This window comes from Chaetodon trifascialis, chromosome 1 (genome assembly GCF_039877785.1).
Source record: "Chaetodon trifascialis isolate fChaTrf1 chromosome 1, fChaTrf1.hap1, whole genome shotgun sequence".
NCBI lineage: Eukaryota > Metazoa > Chordata > Actinopteri > Chaetodontiformes > Chaetodontidae > Chaetodon > Chaetodon trifascialis.
In genome coordinates, this window is record NC_092056.1 from 26,260,113 (window position 1) to 26,287,034 (window position 26,922).

At 42.6% G+C, this 26,922-nt stretch overlaps 1 protein-coding gene across 5 annotated transcripts in view; it reads left to right on the plus strand.

Moving 5' to 3' along the window:
* The first annotated feature begins 4,371 nt into the window (after nt 1-4,371).
* Nucleotides 4,372-26,922, plus strand: part of kif13ba (kinesin family member 13Ba) — a 43,364-nt gene continuing 20,813 nt past the window's right edge. For 4 of the 5 annotated variants that reach the window (XM_070981310.1, XM_070981470.1, XM_070981549.1 and 1 more), the window contains exons 1-9: nt 5,228-5,355; nt 5,577-5,899; nt 12,279-12,372; nt 21,909-21,921; nt 22,339-22,399; nt 22,627-22,719; nt 23,714-23,894; nt 24,553-24,640; nt 25,021-25,155. In XM_070981310.1, the coding sequence (XP_070837411.1) occupies nt 5,830-5,899; nt 12,279-12,372; nt 21,909-21,921; nt 22,339-22,399; nt 22,627-22,719; nt 23,714-23,894; nt 24,553-24,640; nt 25,021-25,155 (735 nt within the window). In that variant the 5' untranslated portion in view covers nt 5,228-5,355; nt 5,577-5,829. Of the gene's footprint in view, nt 4,414-5,227; nt 5,356-5,576; nt 5,900-12,278; nt 12,373-21,908; nt 21,922-22,338; nt 22,400-22,626; nt 22,720-23,713; nt 23,895-24,552; nt 24,641-25,020; nt 25,156-26,922 lie in introns of those variants that run through there. The other variant, XM_070981391.1, reaches the window with a different exon arrangement.

The following is a 26,922-nucleotide window of genomic DNA, read 5'->3' on the forward strand; positions in this document are numbered from 1 at the left end:
TGATTTGACTGCTGTGTTTGGCACCATCGATCATGCTATTTTACTTGATAGGTTGCATAACTGTGTTAGCATTTTTGGTACAGCTTTCAAATGGTGGAACTTCATGTTGTCCCAGATGACAACATACCTGGGCTGCTCTGGTCCACCCCTTTGCTCACTTGCAATGAAGATGCCACGTAGTGTGCCCAGGAATGTGATGAGAGCAGCAGTGTTGTAGGGACTGAGGCTGGCATGGTGACGGAGGACGCCTTGCTGGTTCACAGTTGTGCACGTGCTGATATTCCCTCCACACCGTCCACATTCGCAACGGCACAGTGGCCCTCACTGGCTTCTGTTTTACTATGTTAAAACCAGACCCATCAATGCTGAAATATAAAAGTCATGAATGGCAGCAGCATCCAGCTCCAGCAGTCTCTGAAACAGACAAGTCAATATGAGAAAAAGACTAGAGCAGTCAATATGGTGAAGCACAATACACTGGATTATAGTACTGTATGCAGTGCTGATGTGATGATATATTAACAGTATAACACTTACTTTCACATATCCATGTTCCATGGCTTCACCATTGCCCTCCAAAACAAGAGGGGGCATCTATGGCCACCCATTGCACCAGCTGTGCGTGAATTCACTGTTAAGTTGGGATGCAAAGTCTGCACTAATATGTTGAAAGTAGTGTGATACTAAAGCTTTGTCCATGTCTGGTTGCATAACAGAGATGTAAGGTTCACCTTAACTGTTTTGAGAAGAAAATGATGTTTTACTTCCGACGGCCAATCAGTGACAAGCACTATTCTTAATGCAGTGTTTCTTACTGTGATGTCAAGTTCCAATTTTAGTGTGCAAACAATTGTGAAAAGCTCTAAAATGTGCTTGGAGAGGGCGTTCTAGCAGAATTTGAGGGTGCAGTTTCTCTTTACTGTAACTGTTCCATGGGTTTCCTTCCTGGGTGCTTCTCCCTGATGACCTCTGACCTCTCGTTTGACATGCGTTAACTGTATGTGTCTGTGTGCAGGAGATAGCGAGAGGCTAATTTGTCATTACCCAGAGTGGAAGATGCTGATTGAAATTGAATAATGGAAACAGTGGGAGTGCTGTTAATATTCTTCAAAGCCCCTGCCCTTTGCTTAGGAAACCCCCCTGGGAGTCTTAATCACTCTCAGCCCTCCAGGTTTCCTTCAGGTTGTGTGGTGCAAACATTTACTTTAAATTAACCAGCTTGAAAGAAAGTAAATAAAGCTGTGGGACATAACTTGATTTTTTTTTTTTTTTTTTTTTTTTACCCAGGCAGCCATTTACAGAGTGTCACGGTGACAGCTGTGGTAACCTTCTCCTTCTGCCCCCGACTCCTGCTTAAACCTGCTATTTCCTGTTCTCCTCCACACAAGAGGAGTGGCGCGTTTCTGTAAAGAATGGACAACCTCTTATTCACTTCCTCTCAGCAGTTACGTAGCACTTTGCGTCAGGTGAGAGGCCCCGTGCAGAGGACTGACAATGAAATGCCCTTGCCCTTAAGCAAGCCTGTTAATTCAGCATCATAAATGCTAAGAAATTTCAGATGGGAAACTTTCATGAAGAAGTCCTTAAACATTCAATATTTTACCTCGTATGACATTGCACATGAAATTATGACAGATCATAATGCGCTCAGCCTTGATGAACCAGTCTCACTGAAATCCATTTGACTTTTCACATATTGAAACATTAGATGGAGATGGAGATTGCCATCAACTGTCCACAGATCACCCTCAGCGAGTGTTTCCACTCTGCCAGTCACCTGATCCCACCTCCTGCCTGTCCACTTGTTGCCCATCAGTTTCAGGGGCTGGGTGTTGGGACGCCTGCATAGAGCAGATACATCATAATGAAGAGACAAGCCTTGGGCCATTACAAAGGCTCCATCAAATACTGTTGCAAAAGCAGCCTTCTTTTGCAAAATTTTGGAGGATGCAACCACCATCTCCTTTACAGGCCACAGTATCCCAGACTCCACTGTACACTAGTCTGTACTCACTCAAGCGAGGCTCTGACTTCAACGTGTTAGGATGTGTCCATGCTGTATCAGTCAATAGTGATTATATCACATGAACTGGAACAATGAAAACTCATCTTGCTCTATTTATCTGTAACACCGTATGATGAACAGCCTGTTTAGGCTGCTAATGAGGAGCTACTCACATGGATACAGTACTAGATGCACCATACATATGTCAGATGTCCATTACAGTAAATCCATCCATGCTTTAGAGGTGCTGGTAGGTAGATTTTGCTACTTTCAGACAGAACAGACAAGCTGTTTTGCTCATTTCCAGCCTTTATGCTAAGCTAACATCTACAGTCCCATGTGCATATTAAGCACACAGACGTGAGTGCTATCAGTCTGCTTCTCTAACTCTCTGGAGGAAAGCAAACATATTTCCCAAACTGTCGAACAATTCCTTTAAATCTGTGCTATGTTTGACAGCAACTTCATGGGGATAATCTTGGAAATGTTAGACTTTACAAGTTAATGAGGATCACATCTGAGTAACCAGACTGCATGATTTATATCTCATATGTCTCATGACTGCATTTCAGTCTACGTTCTTTATTCACTACAATTTTAAGAATTTTGAGCAGCTGCAGACTTTATCCTTAATATCAAATTACAATAGCCTATAGTTTCAACAATACCTGACTTTAAGACATATTCTCTGAATCATGCATGAATATACAGTATAGATCCCAGTGTTTGTCTATCAAGGACTGTGTATTCTTGATAAATGCATAAATACTGAAATCCCACTGGCCAGCTCACTGCTTACATTTGAAGTGTGTATTTACTTTTCTACAACTTTCATTTCCTCAATTTTTACCAGTACTCTGTTTCATATAGCACCACAGTACATTCACACCCGGAGCCACCCAGTGCAAAATAAAACGACAACTGCCACATATTGCAGCAGAGCGCCCTCTACTGGTATCAATAGCTCTCTCTCCCGTTCAGACCCCATCAGCAGCCAGCAAATGATGTTGATTTTCACATCATTTACCGGCTTTAACTTTAAACCAGACTGAAATACTGAGCAAAAGAAGTGTTTTAGTAATTTATAATTATGTGCAGAAATTACTTTTTTTTTTTTTTTGCTCAAATCCTTTTTTGTCCTTTTTCAAACTTAATGTAACCAGCTCTAGCCAGCTTCACATCCAGTCTCTTCCTCGTCCTGAGTAGGAGTAGATCACCTGGAGCAGGTGAGGCTTAAGCGACAACTGAAACAGGAAGCACTGTCTTGCAATTACATATTAGGTAAGATAATGCCTCATACTATGTTGTTACATGATATTATGACAATATAATTATACAAGTAGCAATAAAGTGTCAGTTAGGGCGATTTTGTAGTACTTGTATGATAACGTTGTCATGCAGTTCCTCTAGTGTCCAGCAAGTGGCAGACACCTTCCACAGTCGCAAATAATTTGACAACAATCCTTTGTTCCAGTGAGGGATGTGTCTTTTCCGGTACGTATTTTTCAAGAGAAAAGCTGATTTTAAAACGAATCAAAATAACAACCTATTTAGTATTATCAAATTAGTAAAGTATATTTAACCTATGTCAATGCCAAAGTATAGGATATCATCACAGATTATAATGATGAATTTATTGATTCAATAAATCAATTCATTATTAATATGAATATACAATAAATTGATATTAATATCAATATTAATATTAATATTGATATTAATTCATTATCAACAGATACAAACGTTTGAATACATTTCCAAACCTAATTTGCCTCTGTTTTGGGTTTTACATCAAATGGCACTATGTCTTGTGTAAGTTTCTATAAACATTTCTCCAAATTTCTGCGAAAACTGAGCACAGTTTGCTTTCTTTTGGACTTTCAGCATTATTCAGTTTGCACACTTTAGTGTTAGACAATCAGATGTCAAGTTTTTTAAACACGGCATTGCAGCTGACTCTTTTATTAGCTGGCTTGACAGGAGGTAAAACTGTAGATACATTTTGGGGGGACTGTAAAAGATGCAATTCATGGCAAAAATTCATATTTTGAAGTATAAAAGCTCTGAATAGTTGCAACTGTTAGATCTTAGTGGAATTTGTATTGTAAGGTACCTAGATTGTACTTCAGTAATCTCTGTTGTGTTTTGTTGTAGGCTACTGCAGTGTTCAAGGTCCCGTGTTTTAATGTGTTTTCAACTGTGGATGTCTATGAGTTGGAATGTAATGGCTTTAAACTGAGTGAGAATGTGACTGGATTGAACTGAGTGTAATGTGACGTGACTCAATTAAAGTGAATCATCAGGATTTATTTTGAAAACTCAAGAGAGAAGTGTGACGTTTATTGTGTTGAATTTGACAGTGGCCAGCGGAAGTGTCGCGTGACTAACTGGGGTCCTCCACATATCTGGTAACAAACACGTTTTTTCTCTTTCTAAACCCAGAAGAAAAGAAGCGTAAGCTATCAATTATTCTATTTCTTGTTGGTAGCCTGTAAAAATTATAAATGGACTTCTGACTAACCGAGTCTGACCGGCACTTTCACCTGCTAACCTGGTGTTAACACCCGGCTGGTCTTAGTTTATGATGTAAGTTACCCCCTGTGGAAACTGCAGCAACAGTAGAGTGAGGACTAAAGTTTTCGTTGTAAACGTAATGTAAACGTGCTTACAGGTAAATTCACAAAATTAAACGAAGAATTTAGTGTTTTCGACTGAAAAGGGATGTGCAACGTTGGTATCCGGTCTTATCCGCTCGCTCTATGTTCACTAACGTACACGTTTATGTGGCTGGACAGATGAGACGACACAGCTGTGTGCGTTAAGAAGTTTAGCAAACGCTAGCTGTAACTAGAGGTAATTTTAGCATCTCTGACCTGCACTCCCATTTGACGGTACTTTTAAAATAGATTTAAGAGTGAACGGTGCGTGACCAGCACTCTCTTGTCGGCGTTTGACACTGATATCGGCCCTGGTGTCATGCGTCTTTGGTGGGATGAGTACCGTTAGCGGCACGGAACAGTAAAAGCGACAGGACTAGCGTAAAATGTGTCTATGTTATAGCCGTAAAGTTAAACATAACAAAGCATCGTCTCATATTAAAAGTTACACAGAAAAGTATATTCCAGTGCAACTTCTGACTTTGACAGACCAGTTTAACCGATGCGCTTTTAATTTGAAGAGGCGATATTTAGGCGGAAGGGCGGATGCTGCTAGCTGCGTGTAGCTCGACACAGAGGGGACATGGTGGATTCTGTTGGGAAGCTGTAGATCATCGCCAGGCGGTTCCTGAGAGATCCCTCACGGTTGTAAGTGAAGGTTAGCGGTGTTACCCCTGGGATGAATCCGCCAAGGTATGTAGCTCGAAGGCTGGGTAGTGTCTGGGGGTGTTATGTAGTCAAATGATAGGGCATGGCCAAAACTTGCCTCTTCCCTCCGCTGCTGCCCTTCAGTTTGCCTGGCAAATTAGCTCGCTAGCCCGTTTTTTGCGTTGCAGATAGCATACGTTTGCTCAGTCACATCCACCAGCTGCTTTAATGTCTTCCTTAATTTACATTTCATCTTTCCCTTCCAGCCTCCACGCCTCTGTGGATTTACATTCGCCTGGAATATGAGCAGAAGAAGAAGATAAGCGGCGGCAGGCTTCCTGGGGAATTTGCCCAGGCTTTTTGTTTTTCCGTGGACATGCCTGGTCTATGGAGCTGAGCGCAGCTAGCTGGCCGACATCCGGCTAGCGCAACATTTCCAGGCTTTTGGATGCTTGTTTAACTGAAGAGCTGATTTATTTTGGATCAGCGCTACCTCCCCTCCCTGAGTAAGGAGTCAGCATGGGGGAGTCCAACTTGGATGACGCCAATGTCAAGGTGGCTGTTCGTGTACGGCCCATGAACAGGAGAGGTGAGAGGGCTTCAGTCTGCTCAGACTCGGATTGTTATTGACACACTAACTTTCAAATTCAGATGGCACACGGAGACTGCAGCTGTCCACATTGTCTAAATTCCAGGTTACATGATGGATACACTGAGGCAATGGAGTGAATATCTGATGATAAGTACACACAAAATTAACACGATTGGTCATAGGCGATCACAGGCTTATATGACTCAAGAGCGCCCTGTTTAATTTCCTGAGAATGGGATGCCAGTCAGAAATCACCACCCATTAGAGAAATGAGCTCCTGCAGATTAAAGAAAGCCGTAGTGTGGCTCGTCTGGATGGCACATGTTTGTACAGTGCTGCCATCGGGCTTTCCTCATGGCTGCCTGCCATCCAGCTCGATTTAAAGCCGAGCTGCTGTGTGAGATCTGCAGTTAGAAAGTCTAGACGCTTTGTCCTCTTCGCTGGCTGATGCAGATGCCAATAGCTGCTTGACTTCATCCATGACTTGCTGCAACAGCAGGGCAATTCACTAGTTAAACATTATAGCTATGGGCTGATGTGACTTAGAGGTACACTGTGTGAGATGTGACCATATAGTCTGATAGTTAAGCCCCTCGTCTTTTCAGCTGGGAGATGTATGCAGGGTTGCTATGTTTCACAAGATCTCACAGCCGTTTTAGTCTAATAATCGAGCAAAATAAACTCACAAAAAACCTACTTCATTCTACCTAGACAGAAAGAATACAAAACTCACCAAAACCATCTTGATTTGTCTTTCCACTGTTAAAGCAATCACCAACTCTGGTTTGGTTCTTCAGGTTAGATGTGAAAATATTCCAGCTCTCGATGCTGCTTTTCCACTGTGGCTATGACCACCCCTCCTCTCACTCCTCTTACGGTTCACAGCTCTCTTGTCCTGCCGTGTCCAGAGTCCTGATCAGTGCTGCTGATCACCTCAGCACTGTTTTCCCTGTCATCAGACTGGCCTCCTTCTGTCTCAGAAGCTGTGTTAGGTCCCAGCCCTATTCATCTGGAGGCTGCTGAGCCCAGTTCCCTTGCTCGCAGCGAAAGCACCAACAATCCCTTGGTGCTGCAAACTCTCAGTCTGGGCAGACCCAGTGAGCTAATAGGGCCACTAGCTGTATGGTTAACTGACCTAACAAACTAATGGCAGCTGGTAGCAACAGCCAAAGACACTAAAGCAAAGACTTAAGTGAGCAGCGGTTAGTGTTTACTCTGGTGACATGCTGCCCCTGATTTGTTTGAAGCAACCTTCGGCAGTCAGCCAATTCTTACTCATTGTACCTTTTTAATATGAACAACAGCAGGATGTCAGGGAGCTCTCTCCTTGATGTTGAGTGTACTCAGTCATTAAGTATCATATACTAGAAATTGAGTTGTACAGTGATGATGTATTTTCTGAACAGAGGCTTTGCTTGCACTCCTGTCAGCGGTGCCTCGCTAACCTCAGGCCAACAGGCATGAATCTTTTGTTCAGCAGTCTTCCCTGTGCAGCAACATGTCAACATATTGTTACATCCTCCTCTCCAGTTTTAGAAAAGCCTGGCAAACAAAGGCACAGTGTTGCACAAATTTGCGTGCAAATCCTCCAGCAATTATATAGCAAATGTTCAGTACAGCATGCAGGGAGGCACAGATGACATTTCCTGGTCAATTGCCAAGTTGTGTTTTTGCCATGGGAGACCATGTGTCCCATGAAAGGAGGAGGAGGAAGGGAGCCACTGAGGCAGAGCGATTGACTGACAAGTTGCAGAATGAATCACGTGTATCCCTTTCTCTCCTTCCGCTGAGCTGGAGAAATCAGTCACAAGACCAAAACAGTGGATTGCCACACTGTTCCCATATGGAGATATTTACCGTTGAATCTAACATTTGGAAACACGGCAGCCAGAATGATGTTTTTCAGTGAAGGCTCTCTGCAAGGTTAGACATTTGTTTTGGACACACAAAAATCCCACGTATTTCTGTTTTTGAACAGCAACCATGAGTCAGTTGACGATGGGTAATTTAACTGTCAGGGTTGTGATTATGGACTGTAGATGCTGAGAAATGGTGGGAGAGGATGCAGATTAGCGCTGGTGGAAAGCCACTTCAGATCAGGTACATTTGGATGCAGTCAGGGATTTACTGTAAATACATTTCTCTGTCCACATTTCATTCATTTCTCATGGCAGAGGTGTGTGTTCCTGACCAATTCCCAGCATGCCCGTGTCCACTTCCTGCTGTCATTATGAACTCGGCGCAATTAAGAGACCTTTAGTCATTCATATTTCTCTCCAACTAAGAGAAGTAGCTTGCATTGCTAGTAGCTGTACATATGTCCAACAAGAGAAGGCAATCGTGATTTTGGTGACAGGAAACAAGCAGGCAAATTGTGGGAACGGGTTTGGAAGCCGCAGTGCCACGTTTCCAATCATGCCTTTCTGATCCCTGTCTGAGTAGAGCTTCTGTCCATATCGACCAGGCTTCAAGTAAGACTCCTGTGATATCAAATAGACTCCAGAAACCATATGAGCTGTGAGTGGACAGAGAAATCTTCCATCACTTGTCAGCTCAGTCTTATCAGCCCTTAGAAATAATGTTGCTCTATACTCTTTTCTAGCCCCACATGACTTTTATTTGGGCCTTCACACATTCACACCTTTGAGCTGCTCAGTTCAGACACAGCTCAGACAGTTACTTCAGGACATAGCAGTGATGGGGGTGGGGGGTAAATGAGTACACATTCACTGTCCACACTCACCTGTCCCGCGCCAGTGCCATGACACAGACCTGTGACACTGAAATGAGCTTCTTAAGCCTCGAGGCCGCTGTCCCTGTGTATCCCAGGTTGAGGAGGAGAGGTGGTGTAGCTGCCTGCCTGGACAAAGGCAGGAAGGGAGTGAGGCTGAATGAATATTTGCTAAAGTTGCGTAATGCTCCATGTTCCCATGGCTGTGGCCTTCGAAGAACAGAGCAACGCCAGGCGTAGCAACAGCAGCACCATGGCCAATCAGCTTCCTGCCTGATGTTGAGCCAAACCTCAGCACCGGTAGCCCAGGGAAGGACTGGAGAGACGGCCAGTGGAAAGTGGGAACTGGTTATGGAGCAAGGAGAGGCAGATAACAATGGGTACATTTATCCTCCCAACCACACCTCATCACACTTTCCCCTCAGCTAATCAGGAAGTACAACTGCAGCATCAGGGACACATGGGTAATGTAGGCAGCAGCAGCAGCAGCAGAAGAAGAGAAGCAGAACAAAAAGTTTTCTCCCTCAACCTCTCTGTCTGTGTCACTTCCACTGTTTACCTTTATCTGCTTCTTTCACTCTCACTGTCTTTCTGTCACTCCGTCTCTGTTGGCTGACCCTGCTTTTTTCTTTATTTCTTTTTTTTTTTGGCTTTGTGGTGTCCTTGACAGCAGAAGAATTGGAGGGTGATTCAGGTCCTCTGACCTTTGACACCAAGTTTCCATGGCTCTACCCCTGTGTTCCTGCCAGGAGCAGCAGGCTCTCTAAATAGAAAACTTAGCCTCAGTTCTCTAATGCTCCTGGTTTGCACAGGCACAACTAGCTTCTCCTCAGGTTTTTTGTATATCAAGGAGAGAAATGATAGTAGATTTTGACTGTGATGTATGCTTTGTTCTGCCTGCCATTACAGCCAGATAAAATGTTAACTTGCATTTTTGTGTTTGGAAAACAAGACCATGCTCATAATTGGGTATGTAAAACACACAGCTTGCTGACCACCTACTCACGAGTTGAAAGCACTCTCAGTAGGAATACAGTGGACAAATATGGACAGGTACTGTTTGGCAAGGATACTGAGCTTTTCCCAAGAGCAGTCATACAGGCAGTAAGTTGTTGTCTGTTGAAGTCATCACACATTCAGGAAACATTTAATTGAAATTGCTCTGTCTCCTTCACATTGTAACCTGCCTGAGTAGTACACTGGTTGTTTAAAATCTCATAGTATTTCTGTATCAAGAAAAATGGCTTCTGCTGATGAGTTGGTTATGCATGTGCTCATCCTTTCTTAGTCGAGTAGTCTTGCCTTGGTTAGAAAAAGCAACTGTAGGCATACATATCATAAAATGACGACGCTGCGTGCTGCTGCTTTAGACAGTTCTTGTAGAAGAAAGGAATTGAAACCACTGAATGTTTCCTGTCCTGACATATTTGTGAAGTTCAGATCCCTTGCATGCTTGCTGCATAATGGCGCTTGATTGTGTATTAAAATCTAGCTGTCTGGTCATGGTAAACACAGTGATAAAATGCCCAGTAAGCCCCTGCAGCAGAGGGTCTGCTTTGGAAAACTACTGGTTCCCATTGAAAGGGGAATTGAGCAGGGTGGATCTTTGTTTACATGGGAGGCTTGAACTAGGTCTCACAGTTGAAGGACATTATTTGTTATCAAGTCCCCTCTCTGCAGCAGTGTCCTTGAGCAAACACCATTTTGATTCGTAGAGTGCTGTTCTAGCCCAGACCTCTGACCTCCGTGTGGAAGGGGGTAAAGTAGAAGAGGATATCCCTGCCAGGAGCAACACGGGGTGGGGGAACAGGATCCTGAGTACCATCCTAATCTTTTGTTGCTGCTGCTGAAAAAACCCTTCTAATTGCAGAGAAAGTCATGTGGGTGATGTGACCTGTTCCTGTGCTGTTGATCAGCCTACAGACTGAGATACAGACTGTTCATTCAAAACAAACACTGTAACTGACATGATCCTGACTGTTAATGCAATATTTTGTGACCATTAACCAGACATTTTTATTTTAGCTTTTTACCACAGTAACAAAGTATAATCCATACGTTGATAAATTGCAGGAATTTGCTGATAAAAATCAAAGTTTTTCAGTGGCTGTGGCCCAAGCATTCACCAGCAGCCACCAGTAAAACACTGGTATTCTGCTACTGGTAAATTAGTTGGCTCTGCTGCTAACCCATTGTCAACTGCTTCTTTTTTCTTTTCTTTTTTTAAATGCATGACCAGTTCTGCTAGAAACTGGATGCCCAGGGCATGCTGGCAGCACCTAGTCTGTGTGTGTAGGCAACCATCATTACGTCTCATTGGCAAGACAGATGAATGGAGAGACTCACCAGCCTCATGAATTTCCAGTGCGGTTCATGTTGTTATTTTCCAATGCTCTTACTGGTGGCTTTCACAGCAAAAGTTCTTTTAGAAGGAAAATGCACATAACATGGAGCATTTTAAACTTTTGAACATTGTGAGTTATGTATTTCATCCAAAAGAGATCAGATATTTGCTTTTTGCATTTTTGTACAAATGCATCCATTGCATTTGGAACAACAACCTTGATCAAGTAGATTGACATAAATACCCGAGCGGACAAAGATTTAGGACCACTCCTTATGCTGAGCTGGAAATGGCCAGTTGGTGGTCTGAAGGCCAAGTGTTGCATCATGACACACAAACAGGTCAGGGCCAAAATGGGAGGTCCTTAGTCATGTGCAACTATTACTCACGTTGTGGGGACGTAAATCAGTTTACACGGTCACGTTGTGGGCACTTGGCTTCCTTATGGGGACAAAACGCAAGTCCACGTAATGTAAATCATTGAATTTTAGGCTGAAGACTTGGGTCAAGGTTAGGGTAAGGCAGGTAATCATTATGGTTAGGGTCAGTCTCCAAGAAGCTAATGTAAGGCTATGCAATGTGCAAAAAAGTGATGGAAACACACGTGTGTGTGTGTGTGTGTGTGTGTGTGTGTGTGTGTGTGTGTGTGTGTGTGTGTGTGTGTGTGTGTGTGTGTGTGTGTGTGTGTGTGTGTGTGTGTGTGTGTGTGTGTGTGTGTGTGTGTGTGTGTGTGTGTGTGTGTGTGTGTGTGTGTGTGAGAAAGAGAAACTGACTGTTGACATGTCCTGTTTTATTAGATAACTGAACACTCACTCAAAGGTAAAAGGTCATTTTCAGAGTTGGTGTTTCACGGCCTGCTAACACAGTTACTTGAACTTGATGATCCAGAGGACATCATTGTACTAATCAGCTATGTAACTTCTGCTTTCTCCCTAATGCACAGTACACTAAGATGTAACCATCAAACTAATGCTGGTAAAAGTTTGTGTCAGTAAATTAGGACAATAACATTTTGAGTCAATTTTTATTAATTAAACATCAAGTTGGCTGGTAAAAGGATCAAAGTTTAAGAGGTGGCTTGTAATTTCCACCATGGGAAGAATGTAGGGGAAAGATTTCTGTATTTTTTGATGATGATCCTACGATATCTGTGTTTCCATGATATTTTCTACTGTATTTTATCATAAAATTGAGCTGGAAATGAGAGAGAAACATACAAAACAATGTTGTGTAACAACGTAGAAACCAGTAGAATTTCAGGCATGTTTGGGTTATAACACCATGTGCTGTCTGATCCACAGAAAAGGAATTAAACACAAAATGTGTTGTGGAGATGGTGAAGAACCAGACGATCCTCCATCCTGCTGGAGGTAACCTGGGCAAAGGAGACTCCAGGTACGTTTGTATGTTTGTCAGTAGCTTCGCTCCCCAAGACTTTTCAGCCTCCTTTGGTGCACACCTTTTTTGCCCAAGGAGGCTGAAATTTGACAGGAAGGTCAAGTTTGTGTGCGAAGGAGTGTCTGCGTTCATGCCAGTTAGTAAAAAAGAGGAGCATGGCAACGGGAGTGTCCTCTCTCAGAAAGAGGCATAACTTCCAAATGGGTCCACAGACTTGCACACGATTTGGTGGAAAGGTTGGTCATGAGCCAAAGGATAACTGTTGTCATGTGAGGTTCTGTGTGTGAATGCATGAATGTGTGGATACGTGCATGTATGTGGTTGCAGCTTTTACAATTTTGCCCTTGTTTTTGTTCAGGAGGGGTGCAGTGTATTAAGCGTACTGTGTGAGGTGAGAGGGACAGATGGGTGCCAGTTAATGTACTTTGTGTGTTTTTTCCCCCGTCTTTATTCAAGAGCGCGATCTCTCATTTTGAGAACATGGCTCATTGTTTTCACGTTCAGATGTTGCTATGCTTTCCGTCAAACCCTGCCATCGTACTCAAAAAGTCCCTGCATGCTTCCACTCAGGTATATTGTTGCTTGCACAGATTTCCTGTGCTTCAGCTTCAGCCCTTGTCCTCGCACTCAGGCGCTTGTGAAACGTCTGCTCTCACATTTGATGATCCCTGCCTCCTCCTGGGAACATTTGCTTTACCTCTTAGAACATGAAGGGCAAGAGAGGATAAACCGCCGATTAGGGACGCTGTAAGTGCTTGAGCGTAAAATCAAACATTACAAAATCTTAACATGAAATCAATGAGTCCTGTGTTTTACAGCAGTGCCACTTCTTTCTATCCTCACTTTGGAATGTGTCTTTGTCATCATAAAGGAGTTTTTGGCAGGAAGCTGACTGACCAGCCGTTGGGCCTTCTACAGGCAGGTGGATTTCAACCCACTTGTCACTTGTTTCCCTCTATTGGTTTTTACTCTGTTTCCATCCTGTTAACCAGCTGTTGTTTGTGGGCAAAACTGAATTAAGCTCAGAGTCTCAATCTCTGCACTGAAGGAAGCATTGGGCGAAACAGAAATGCATGATTGCAAAGTGTGTGTGTGTGTGTGTGTGTGTGTGTGTGTGTGTGTGTGTGTGTGTGTGTGTGTGTGTGTGTGTGTGTGTGTGTGTGTGTGTGTGTGTGTGTGTGTGTGTGTGTGTGTGTGTGTGTGTGTGTGTGGGGCTGGAAGAAAGACAGCAGCAGACAGAGACAAATATACATGAATAGACAGACTCCTCTCCTCTCTCCTCTCCCTCCGTTGGGTCGTAACTCCCCACTCCCTGGCTTCCTCCCTTTTTCTCAGCTCTTCCGTTTCCGTGGCAACACAGAGGGAGGTTAACTCCAGGTCGCTGTCGGTGACCGTGAAGCCCCTTCCTTGAGTGAGGAGACGATGGAAGAGGGGGAGAAGCCCTCATTTTCTCGAGCATCTGTCGACCATAAACTTCCCCCGGTGACTTTTATGGAGGACTAAACAAGAGCAGAGCTGTAGTTTGTCTCTGTGTCTGTGACAAAGGAGCGAGGAAGCAGCCAGAGGATGGGCTGACTGACTGCGACCCTCAGCGTGCAGATGCTATTTTGGTTTTGTTTGTTTGTTCTCTGTTTTCAATTTGCATAGTATTTACATTGGAGGATTATCTTTTACTCAGCATTTCACTTAGTCGTAAATAGTTGAGAAAGACTGGATTGGGTGCTCAGAGGAAGTATGTAGTAAATTAGGATGTTGCAGTTGCATGGCTTTTTCTTAGCTAACTGTGTTACCAGCATGCCCTTTGTTCAAAACTGGGAGGACATAAAAGATGATGAGAAAGAGAGTCTCGACTGAAGCCAAACTCCCAACTTCTATGGCTTATCTAACTTCAGATGTTGCAATAGGAGCTGCCTACATCAAACTGAATGTGTTTCAAGGATTCTCTTCTTATTTAACCAAAAAACTTGTGATATAGTGATTGGATATGAAAGAGTCTTTGTCTTTAAAACAACAATCTCCTCACAGAAAACAAGTTATTCAATATATAACGCTTTAGAGGAACTATGAGGATTGGAAGAAAAAGACAGTTGTTAGATGTTCACTCCTACATAGATACTATTCAGTCCGTCACGTTACATGTACTATGTCGTCTATCATGATCTGTTGCCATCAGCCATTTGTCAGTGTTGTCTACTACTTTAAATACACTCTCATTTTTGGTAATTCTTGTGCTCTACTGTAGCTTCAAATGATCTTCATTTCCTTGATTAAAAACACATCCTGCCCCACTTCCAGGATCTGATCTAGCCTCCATTTCATAATGTATTTTTTTAACTGCTACAGGGCTACACTACAGCTTTTGGTTTTGACAGTGCAAAAACAGTGTGGACCCTGACAATTGGGCAATGGCCCTCTATACAAATAAGCCTTAGGAAGATGTGGAGAAGTGATGTGGAGGAAGCCTGTGTGTGTTCCCATTTTAAAGCAGGTTTGCTGTTGTGATGCAGTGAAACGTTTTTATTCGTCGTCTTCAGCAGCAGACTCCTGATCTCTGCAGTCTGACATAAACTTATGAAAAACGTCTTTAGTGGTGTTTCGGTGGGGGTTGTTGCCAAAGCTAAGGATTAGTTGTGTTTAAATATAAATGAAGGATTTTCTCTTTCTGTTGGTCTCTCAGAAAGAACTTTCCATCCAAGTAATTTGTAAAAGCCAGTGTGCTTGATCTGATATCGCTCCACAAAATGTTTCACTGGGAAGTAGAACTTTCATTTGCAAGTGTTGACTGCCTTTTCTGTAGAGCTGACTCCTGATTAGAGAGTCCATTCAGACAAACTGCGTTACTTCTAGATTATGACTCAGGCTGCATGTTCTGGAGCTAATACATAGAACTCATCTGTTCCTTGACTTTCATACTACATAGTGCCCATTTATTTCTACCACATGCTCTTACTTTAAAATAAGGTCTGAGCTGCAAGACAAGAATTAATCAGAGAATTTTAATTACAAAGTCCCTTCCACAAGCCAAAGTGTTAAGAGTGTTACTTAACTTTAATGGCAAACTAGTTTCACTTTTCTCCAGCTGAAGTGCTGAAATGTCTTAACTTTCAGCTTACAAATAACGTTACATGCTGTGCTTTAACTGATCAAAACACCCACCGACTATTTTTGAGTTCTCCACCATGAATAATTTGAAAGGACCTCACTTGAAGGTCATTTCCTCTTTTTTTTTTTTTTAACTTCTCAGTTGTCAGTTGTTTTTTCGGCCTATGTATCTGTCCGATTCAGTTTTTCCACCAGCGGTGCACACTGGACAGGCCACATTTACTGAAAGTTCCTCGCGCTGCCACTCTCAGTGACTCTTTGCAGTGGTGACTTGTTGTGTGAAGTCTGAGTGTTTCAGTTTCTTTAAGCACTATTTATAGAGGATTATCAATGGGACATTAATATTATGATGCACTGGCTTTTGCACCTGCCCTCCCTCTCCCAGAGTCTGGACTGCAGGGCCAGGGCACTCTGTACCAGTCTATCTGATAAGCAGACTACTCGCCTCCCTGCAGCCATGTGGTCAGACACTACAGTTTGCATGATAACCTGAGGCTGTTTGCATTGGACTGCTGAATCTGGATGTTGACACACTCTGACAACGATCTGTCTCCTGTCAGATGTCACTGAGGCAAACACAAGCGCCTCGGTTTCCAAGGCGATACACAAAAGAGGCTGCGTGGCCCCATATGTTGGAATGATGTGGGACATTTTGTGTGTGCATGTGGGGTGGGTCTGCTGTATATTTTTCAATATGGAAAGGTGGTATTTGTGTGCAGAGTAAGGCCAAGTGCTGAAACAATCCAGCCTGAAACAACCCTGTGATGGTGGGAGTTTCTAACAGCCCACTAAGATAATGATAAGGTCAGGAATTAAAGCAACATGTCTTTCATCCACAGCATGTCTTTCATCCACAGGCCACCGTGGCTCATTTTCTCCTCATTTTTCCTGCCTTCCTGATTTTGTCTTAAGCTGTGTTGAGGTCAGCAACTTGACCCAAGTATGGTGAAGTCCAAGTTTATCCCAGTCTTCAGACCATTTGGTCATGCTCAGGTACAGCTTTGGACACTCAATGCGACAGAGTAGCAAAAATACTTTATCATTAACGATCCTTTTTTTTTAATCTGGCTAAAAAGATTGCAGGATATGCTTGTAACAATATGTGGTATGTTCATATGTGAGACTGCTGTCATGTGCCAGACAACATTGCATTCATAGGTCATAGGAGCAAATATAAGCAAAATGACTCTTAAAATGATTGCTGGTCAGCAGCCTGTTGGACTTTCCCATAAATACATCACCATGAGCATTATCTGAGTTGTCTAGGCTGGAGTGAGGAGTTACTGAGCTAAAACATAACCACAATCCCTGACCATGTAAATGTGAAGAAAGTTAGAGTGAGCATTAAGCTGGAACTCAAGACAGAAAAGGGTCAAGAGAAAAAGATAACTTGACTTTTCTTTTTGTGTGTTGTGTTTGAGCAAAGGATGAGAGCAGACAGAGTGCACTGGTATGTGTGGAGGCTACCATAGTCACCACTCCAAATGTAGAGTGCCTTTCCAACCATGGTTAGTCAGACAGCAGTGTCCAAATATGCAGTTTTTCCTGCTGGTGAGGCTGAGACAGTCATGGTGTGCTGTACAGCTCAGGCCTGAACACCTAGAGTCAGGGCCCGGCTGAAATTTGAACGTTATCCCAATGCATGCCAATCTCAAGAAGAGGAGATGATTCATTGTGCTCTTCTCAGCCTCTGTCAGAAATGTCCAACCTTTAACTGGTGTCATATCCAGAAAATGTCTTATTACATATGAACTGGTTCACTGTCACAAGGTGATAAACATTAACCAAGCGAACTGTTTGTATTCTTTAGGTCAACTTTGCTTTTATATTTACATTTCAGTGAAGAGCATGAAAGCTAGCATGAGAAATCAAAACTGTCCAGAGGCGTAGTTCTCATACGTAGCACAGAGAGAAAGTGAAGTGAAATTTGATGCAAGGACTTCATGTCAGGATGGGCATCGATTTTAATTGTTCTTGCAAGCTCTGCTTTTGATGAGCTTGTCACAGCCAAAATCAATGTGAAGGAATTATTAATAGATAAATATACTGTATGTGGACCATGTAACCTTATCTTACTGTTTACAGTTTGTTTTGATGGCCAAATCCTTGATACTAGCAGGCAAACCCTTATTATTATTATTATTATTATTATTATTATTATTATTATTATTATTATTATTATTATTATTATTATTATATTGTAGCAGAAAAAGAAAGAAATTGAGTTCGAGGCATCAATTTGATATACAAAATACAAAAAATACGTCTTAAAGCAGCAGCTACACATACTATGTATTTACAATAAGTGATACAAATGCAAGTAAAAATCACTGTCTGCCAGAGCTAATCCCCTCAGGCAGAATGACTGCAACCAGCCTCAGTCTGGATGGTGTAACATGGCCTCCATGACATGGCAATGAATGTTTTTTAACATCAGTGGGCTGCTAGACCACATGTACTGTAAACATTGTCTACTTGACTCAGTGCATATTTGTAAAATGAGAGGAGCTCAACAGTGATTGGTATAGTCCATTTTATGTCCCCCAAACATACAGTTTGTGTGTGTAGGATGATATGCTGAGGCTGTCTCCCACATAATCATTCTCACAGTATGTGGGGGGACTATTGTCCTATATAGTGTTATTCAGTATGTGCTGAACCCAGGAACTAGCCTGCTACATGTCCTATTGTCATGTGCCATCAGTACGCACTGTGTTAAACTGACGCCGTTTCTGCTTCAGCTTAACATTCCAGTCTCAGGCCCAGCCTCTTTCCTTCCTAACCCCCCTGGCTACCTTCAGCCTCTTTTCCATCCTCCATCCCCTGTCCCTATACAGCCATGGATGGTACAGTCCCAAAGAGGAAAAAAAAACACAAGAACAGTAGAGAAAGAGAGGAGGCGTGGGGGGTGGGGTGGGGGAGCAACCATGCATTAAGTTATTTTTTAAATGACGGTGATCAGAGTGGAGGAGCATGCTGAAGGGAGGAGGGACGAATAGAAGTGTTCGAGGACCGAGGGAGGCGGGTTCACAGCTCTCCTGACTGACTCATTCTCCCCACTCATTGGTCAGGGGGGCCCCTAGCTTCGCTAATACGCGTTTGAGCGCAAGACATTGGTGACCCTTCTCGCCTACAGTCTTTGAAGCAACCATGACAGCTGTCATCACTACGTACGTCAAAACCTGCCACGCAGATTTCCCCCCTAGTCTTCAGAGATATGACTGTGGGGAGATTGTAGGCATGTAAGATGCTCTAAAACTCCCTGAGAGGAGCATTCAGAGATACAAAAATATTGGGGAATGAACGATTCACATACATGTCCATTAGGGATAAGCATTCCAGTTTGACAAGGTTTTACTTCAAACAGTCCATCTTTGAAGATTGTGGTTAATAGAATATTACAGTAACATCCTGTTATGTCCTGTCTTTGTATTGTTAAAGAATAAGACGCTCTGAACACATTTGTTCTTAACAGTCTGTCAAATACCCCTAAAATCAGTGATCTAGATAACTTCCAACACTGTGTAGATGAGGTCCTAATTGTATCCTGGTTTGAAGAGCTACTGGAATCAATATGCCTCCAGATAGGAATTACTCATGCATGCATGTTATTGCTCTGTGAATGCAGCACGTCAGCAGTGGAACGCCAGTGAAATATGAAGTGTTACAGATTGGACTGCATGCTGGCTGGTTTGTGCAAGAACTGTAGCTCTGGCGGTTTATAAAGAATGTGCATGGGTAAAAGGAAACAGGTGTGTGTGTGTGTGTGTGTGTGTGTGTGTGTGTGTGTGTGTGTGTGTGTGTGTGTGTGTGTGTGTGTGTGTGTGTGTGTGTGTGTGTGTGTGTGTGTGTGTGTGTGTGTGTGTGTGTGTGTGTGTGTGTGTGTGTGTGTGTGTGTGTGTGTGTGTGTGTGTGTGCGCATGCATGTTTGTTCTAACTTTAGAAGTGGCAAGTTTGAGATATTTAGATTGATATTTATGTTGATTTTTGTGATGTAGCTTAAGGTCAAGGTTAGATATGGTGTCAGGTCAGGCATTGAGCATTGATGGTAAGCATTACTGAGAAACAGAATGGACATAGTTGAGGATCCTCATAAGGACAGAAGTGTGTTTGCGTGCGTGCGTGCGTGCGTGCGTGCGTGCGTGCGTGCGTGCGTGTGTATATAAATCACTAGCAGTCTCTTACCGCTGGCCTTGTCATCTAACTTGACGCAACTCTCTGACTGACAGCAGCCCTCACCCTGTGGGTGGAGCAAGCACTGCGCAGATGGAGGAGGAAGATGAATAGTCCCCTGTAGTGAGAAGAGCACAACACAAGAAATACAAGAGAACTTTTTAGACTGTGGAGAAAGTGTTGTTACAGAAACACCTGAAAGGAGGTTATTTTATAGATGAGAGAAATTCATGAGAGCGCTGCATGTGTTGTACGAGTTAATGGGAAGAACAAGGTTGCCAGTGTTTCAGAGTCTGTGCCCTTGGGGAACGCCAGTCCTAATGTTGTCATATTGCAGTAAGCCTTTTTGATTAAAGGGCCTACCACATGGCTAACGTTAATACCCTAATGACAATTGTCACTTCACAATCACAAGAAAGCAGCTCAGTGAGTTTTACTGAGATTTTGCTGGAAATGGACATGATATATTAGCAGAAGTGAATTGTGTTTTTTCCTACCAGCTTCGTTTTTACTGTGTCCTACAGATCTTTTACAGAGTGGCAGCCTACTTTTCTCCAACCTAGATTTAAAAGTACTGCACAGGTCGTATATAGTTTGTGGATCATGCCGTGATGATTATCATAAAAAATATGATAGTAGTCTCGTATAGTAACATCCACCCATCTTACACTGTCAGTAAAGTAGGTTCAAACAAATGCTGCAGTCAAAAGCAGATCGATGCTGAGCTTGGCAGTTGAATAATTTGATGACTACTGAACAACTGCCAGCCTGGTATTTAGCACTTGTGGTATTTTGGATCTGATCAGTGTTATCTGTAATAGCAAGTGCTGTTGCAGCTTCCAACAGTAGGTCAAAAGCAAATACTGTATTGAATGGCATGAAAATGCTGAAATTCCCAGACAGCTACACTATTAAAGCTAGAAAACAGCACATTTTCACCATCAACTAGGGCTGGGGCAATATAACCTAAAATCAATATCACAGTGCTGCCTGCTTCAGCCTGCAGACTGTGGTCATGGGAGAGCCTCCTTTACGACTCCAGGGCCTGTGGCTAACTTCAGGGAACAGAACATTCATCTCTGTACCTAAAACTCAGAAACCCTGTTTGGTTCTTGAGAAGCTTTAGCTTCTAGTGACTCCTGAGCTCTCCGACAGTCAGCACACCTGCCTCACTGAGCACCGCTCTTACAGCAACTTATATTTATAAGCATTTGTACTTTAACCATTCTGGCCAGCAGACGGGGTGTACCACAGTGAAAACTTGTATCGGTGTACCCCAGTTTTTTTGAAGTGTTTTGTGATTTATTTGAAGTACATTTTTCTGTAGAAGATGTTAGAGAAGGGTTTATTTTTGGTCTGGATGCTCTGACATATGCAGCGATATCCAGATGGAGTGACTGTCCGTGCGCGGCTTTAAAGGACACGGCTGATGGCTAAATGCTCAGAACTCTGACGTGTTTGAGTGTGGGTTCGTGTTTTTAGTGTATGCGCCTGTTTGCACATGTGTCCCCTGGTTTTTTTCTGTAAAAGATTGGAGCAGATATTTGGGGCAATCCCCCTCTCTATTTAAATTTCAAACATTTTTTTAAGCTTTCGGAAGCTTTTTTCCCCCCATTTGTCCCTTTTCATTTCTGAGTGTGACCTCGATCCAGTAACCCCTTTACTCCACCATCTGATTCTGCCACACACGACCTCAACCCTCTGCCAACTTCAGTACCAACCCCCTCCACCACTCACACATGCCCACACACAGGCACAGCAATTCCCCCCAGTCCCAGAGATTTTTCATGTTTCCCCGAGCCCTCAGGGATGAATCCATGACACACACCCATAACAAATCCCCTGTGAAGTTGGTTTGACATGTGACAAATGCACAAGATGTGAACAAGCTACACACAAGGCTGATTTTGAACCAAAATGTGGACTGTGACCTGTTAAAATAAGGAAAGCCTGAGGCCAGTGGCTCTAGCTGTGCCTTTGTTTTCTGTCTCCGTTCACCCATGTTTTTATTTCTCACTCTGACTCCTTTTCTACTTATAGGGACGCATGATGATAGTAAAAACGCTGATAGGCAGATCGTTGAATAAACTGTTTCCATTCTCTGATGCTTCAGATTTCATTTGTTCCAGACACAAACTTCCCAGCAGCCTGCTCTGAAAGGCTTAACATACGAGCAGCCTGTCTAACATGTGCACTAAATGTCATCTTCCTATCTCTCAACATGCTGCTGTGGACCCTGACCCTCACAACGTCATCAGGAATCAATCTAAGGTAACACCACACACACACACAAACCTGCACTGACATTTTAAACGCTGAGCTAATTCCATGGTTATGAATCATCTCTGTGTTTAACAAAGAAGCTCCTGTATGTTCTTGACTCCGTTTGGGAACTGTGTGCAACTGCACAAGCGCTGATACACAGTAATGTCTGTACAACTGTTTATGCCACATGAGCCCTGTTTAAAAACTCCCAGGAGTACTCGTTGCAAGGAAACTTTTGAATATATTTGTGCCTCCACAGCTTGCTTTACTGTGTGTCAGTATGTCTCAAGAAGATCCTTTGGACATTTTCCCATAGAAATGAATGGAAATTGAAATGTGAAATTGTTATTAACTTTGCTGTGTAACAATCAGCCATAGACCTGTGTTGTTCATGTCTTTTGTACTACTGTTTTCACCTGCCAGGTCTTTGCCTATGATTACTGCTTCTGGTCCATGGATGAGACAGATAAAGAGAAATTTGCAGGTTAGTTTGCTCAGCAGATCCAGTTCACATTATTAACAGTTTATTGTGTTTGTCACTAAAATGCTTTTCAAGTGGTTCAGTTTAAAAATTCTACAAAGTCACCGTTGTATTGAATAAAATTCTGTGTGTGTGTGTGTGTGTGTGTGTGTGTGTGTGTGTGTGTGTGTGTGTGTGTGTGTCTGTGTCTGTGTGTCTGTGTGTCTGTGTGTCTGTGTGTCTGTGTCCAGGTCAGGAGGTGGTCTTCCAGTGCCTTGGGGAAAGTCTTCTCCAGAATGCCTTCCAGGGCTACAACGCCTGTATCTTTGCCTATGGACAAACTGGTAATTCACCATGAGTAACCTCTCTCAATCTTTGTTGCTTCTGTCCCAACTTTTTTGAACTGTGCTGCTACATCAAATTCAGAATGAGCAGATATTTCCAAAACCAATGGAGTTGATGAGACAAGCATTAGATATAGGGGTTTGGTGTTGTTGTTTGTTTGTTGTATATGTCAAAAAAAAAAAGGATGAGCAAATTAACACGCTCTGTTTTATTTATATTTCACACAGTGTCCCAGCTTTTTTGGAAACAGGGCTGCAGCTACAGGAGTTGGACACAATATAAACAATTCCTCTTTGCCTTCATTAGCATAGTGCTCTAAATCTTTTTGTATAATATTTAAGAGAGGAATGTCAGTGTGGCTGTGTAGCTTCCAATCAGAAGCACATGTTTAGAGACATGATAGACCTGCACAGTGTTGCTAAAGCTGATGACTGAAAAAACAGGGCTGATAATCTCACACATAATGTCAAGACTACAAATCTTTCAACAGACACGTCAGAGCTAATAAATCTACATAAGTCACAACTGAGTTATACACTCAGTGGACACTTTATCAGGCACACCAGCAGCCGCAGTCTAATGCGATCCATCACAACCGTTCTGCCATGAGGACAAGGTGTTTCTAATATTCTGCCCTCCTCATGTATGTTGATGGGAAGAATAAAAAAATCTAATCAATTTAATCAAAAAATGTAATCAATTTGATGCAGTCCAGTGTAACATCACTTTTTATTATGCAGTAATAAACATAATAGAATCTGCACATTTTCAACAATGTCAGGACTAATCGCATGTTACCGACTGTGTAGAATTTGTGGCAGAGCTGTCTTATTGAATTGCATTATATTGCATAATGAAGTGGCCATATGAGATTGTTTTGTAGTTAATGACTCAGAAACATTGTGACTATCTTAGTTGTGGTGCTGGAAGTTGTACATCAGCTGTCACAAAGATGCCATTTTCACTGACGTTGTCTGTGTGTGTTGTTACCAGGTTCAGGAAAGTCATACACCATGATGGGTTCAGTGGACCAGCCAGGTCTGATTCCCCGGCTGTGCAGTGCTTTGTTTGAACGAACCCAGAAGGAACAGCGGGAGGAGGAGAGCTTTACTGTTGAGGTGTCCTACATGGAGATCTACAACGAGAAGGTCCGAGATCTGCTCGATCCCAAAGGGTACAACCTCCACTTGATCTTCTTCTAACCTTTTTTACAAGCTTCATTTCCTAGTGCAGACCCTGCTGACTCTGACATTTGACTCAAACACAATTGTGCAACGTTAATGGACTGAGACATCAAGTTTTAAGTGAATAACCATTATCTGAAGTCATTTTTAGTGTTGATATCAAGTTAGTGTGTAGAAAAGGCAAAGTGGCTAATGAATTCTAGTACTAACAGCTGCTGTGGACAACAGATAAAAAGATCACTCTTGTGCCCTGCAGTCACTGGTGGTGTCCAGTTCATGTCCAGCAGGTCAGCAGTAAATCAGCAGCACAGGCCTGTGTCTGCTGCCCCAGACAGCATAACCTTTGACCTTCACTCACTATGTGACCTTGTGACCTCAGTAAAATGGCCCAAAGAGAAGCAGACCATCTGACAGCCATATGGACTTTGCAGTGGAGAACAGAATGATGAAGTTCTCAGGCCTGGAGCAAGTTTATAGCAAGTGCCAAGTGCTAACAAAGTCTCTATGAACTGGGCAAAGTTGCAGTGGTAGCCAGAACATGCTTAGCCTATATTGCCACTCCTGTTAATACATCAGACGAATAATAACTTGCCAAGAGTGACAGTGTTGTTTGTCTGTGTTTCAAACCTGCTTTTATTTTCTGTCCAGGGGTCGACAAACTCTGAGGGTGAGGGAACATAAAGTTTTGGGTCCCTACGTGGATGGCCTGTCTCGACTAGCTGTTGCAAGCTACAAGGTAAAAATATTTATCTTGAATAGTTCATTTAAATGTTTGCCTGGCTTTTATGTCAGGTTTATTTAAGTGCAGTCCAGCAGGCATGAGTGGAGCATCTTACTTGCATTCCCTCTCACTTTTAGGATTTTTTTAACCGTGCTGCTCACCTGTTTGCAGCAGTGTGCTTATTAGTCCCACCAATCACACTGGAAAGAGGCTAGTTATAAAAATGTTGGCCTTCGATTGGCCCAATCGATCATCGGTCATTAAACATGCATGGAAATCTCACCAAATGTACTGTGTAATCTTCTTTTTCACACTCGTATGGGGTTATGCTGCAGGGAAAATCAAAATGATTTAGTCAGCATTTTTATATTATTTGATTTTTGCTGTTGTGACAGGACATTGAGTCTCTGATGTCAGAGGGAAACAAGTCTCGGACTGTCGCTGCTACCAACATGAATGAGGAGAGCAGCCGATCACACGCTGTCTTCAACATCATCCTCACACACACACTTAAAGATCTGCAGTCTGGGGTAAGATAAACTGTAACACACACACACACACACACACACACACACACACACACACACACACACACACACACTTATAAGATGAGATCAGATTTTTTTTTTCCTCCTGATCATTTTCATTGTGTTTGTACATCATCAGACATTAAATGTCTTTCTTCCATCACGTTCTGTTGTCCCAGAATCCATCTGCTACATCTGACTGACAATGGCAGACATTAACCAATGTAACACAACATTAGTGTATGTATGATTGTGCACGATTCACTGGGCAAACAGTATCTGTCAAATTTTAGATCAATCAGCCACTGCAGCCGGCGGGTGAAAAAGTAGTTACAAATTAATGTCTGCTCAGCTGTCTGAGTGGGAACTCCAAAAAGACCCAAATGACTAATTCTCTGTCCTCACTGACCCACTTAGGCTGTCCTGCTCCTTGCTCTTATTTCCAGACCAAGTTGCCACTAGCAAACACTGTTAATAATTCACAAGCGTGACTTTGAGTTCGTCAGCTGATCCAGCCTGCTCTGTTTTCAAGGCACACCCAGAGTCACTCACTAATTTGGTCATTCAGTCAGTAGGCTCATCAACAATGGCTAATGCGTAGTCTGTCTAGTCAGTGAGTCACTTAGTTGACACGTCCTGAATTTGGATGAATCAGTGTTTGATTGTCTTTGTCACTTTGTTTCAATGATGGATTTAATCATTAGTTGCAGCCTTAGAGTGATTATATATTTAATTTATCAATCAAATAACTGGATGTAGTGTGAAGCTGCTCTTTAATTATATATAGACCTTCTATTTTAATGTATAATGATGTAAAATTTAACATCATCACATCACACACACACACACATATATATAAAGATTTAAGTTAGATAACTTAAACTTCAGCTGAATCTCTGCAGGAATACTGACTGTGTATCATAGCATAGGAGCTCATGTGTGCCCCCCAATGGCTCAGCATGTGTATGAAGGGAAAAAAAAGAAAAGCCACCTAGGACCATAGCAAGATCTGCCAGTGCTGGATGAGTCATTCTGATGCCTGACAGCTCATCACAGGATTTCCTTACAGTAACGTTTCTGTTTCACACTTCAGTCAGTTTGAACTTCGGTCTCATTTGCTGCTGATTCTCAGTTGTTTGTTATTTCGTTCTGTGCTTTGGTCACTTAGTTTAGCGTACTGCGGAGTTTTTAGATGTTTTTATCCTATTAGTTACCATGTGTAGCACCTGTTGATGCCATGACACTTGTTCTGTGCTGTTACCTTCAAGCTGCAGCCAAGCAGGCTGATGAGCTGTATGTCCTGCCTGCTGATCTGGTTGCTGATTCAGGTCCTCTCTCCTGGTCCTTTTTAAGAAAGAAAGAGCATCTGCAGACTGTACACCAAAAAAAAAAAAAAAAGTTTTGCTCTTTTTTTGGATTTCATTTGTTCAGTGTTTCAGATAGAAATCTCTTGTTTGTTTAATACTTTGCTGTACTCTGGGGCATTTGTAGCAGTGCTGGTCTGAAGCTAATCTGTAACAGTGCATTTGAGGTTGATTGTTATCAGTTAATCTCATGACATTATCTTTTCAGGCTTCAGGTTTTGAGTTTGCTCTACCTGAGATTTTAGTGTGGTATGAGGTATATGGTAAAACTCTTGAAGCTGTTAACATCAAACCTATCACTTTGTCAAGATGAGGTTGTCTTTTGTTTTCACAGCACAGTGGAAACCCCCTTAAACACTTACTTATTCTACAGTAACATAGATGCTGCTCTCATTTCCTTCACAAA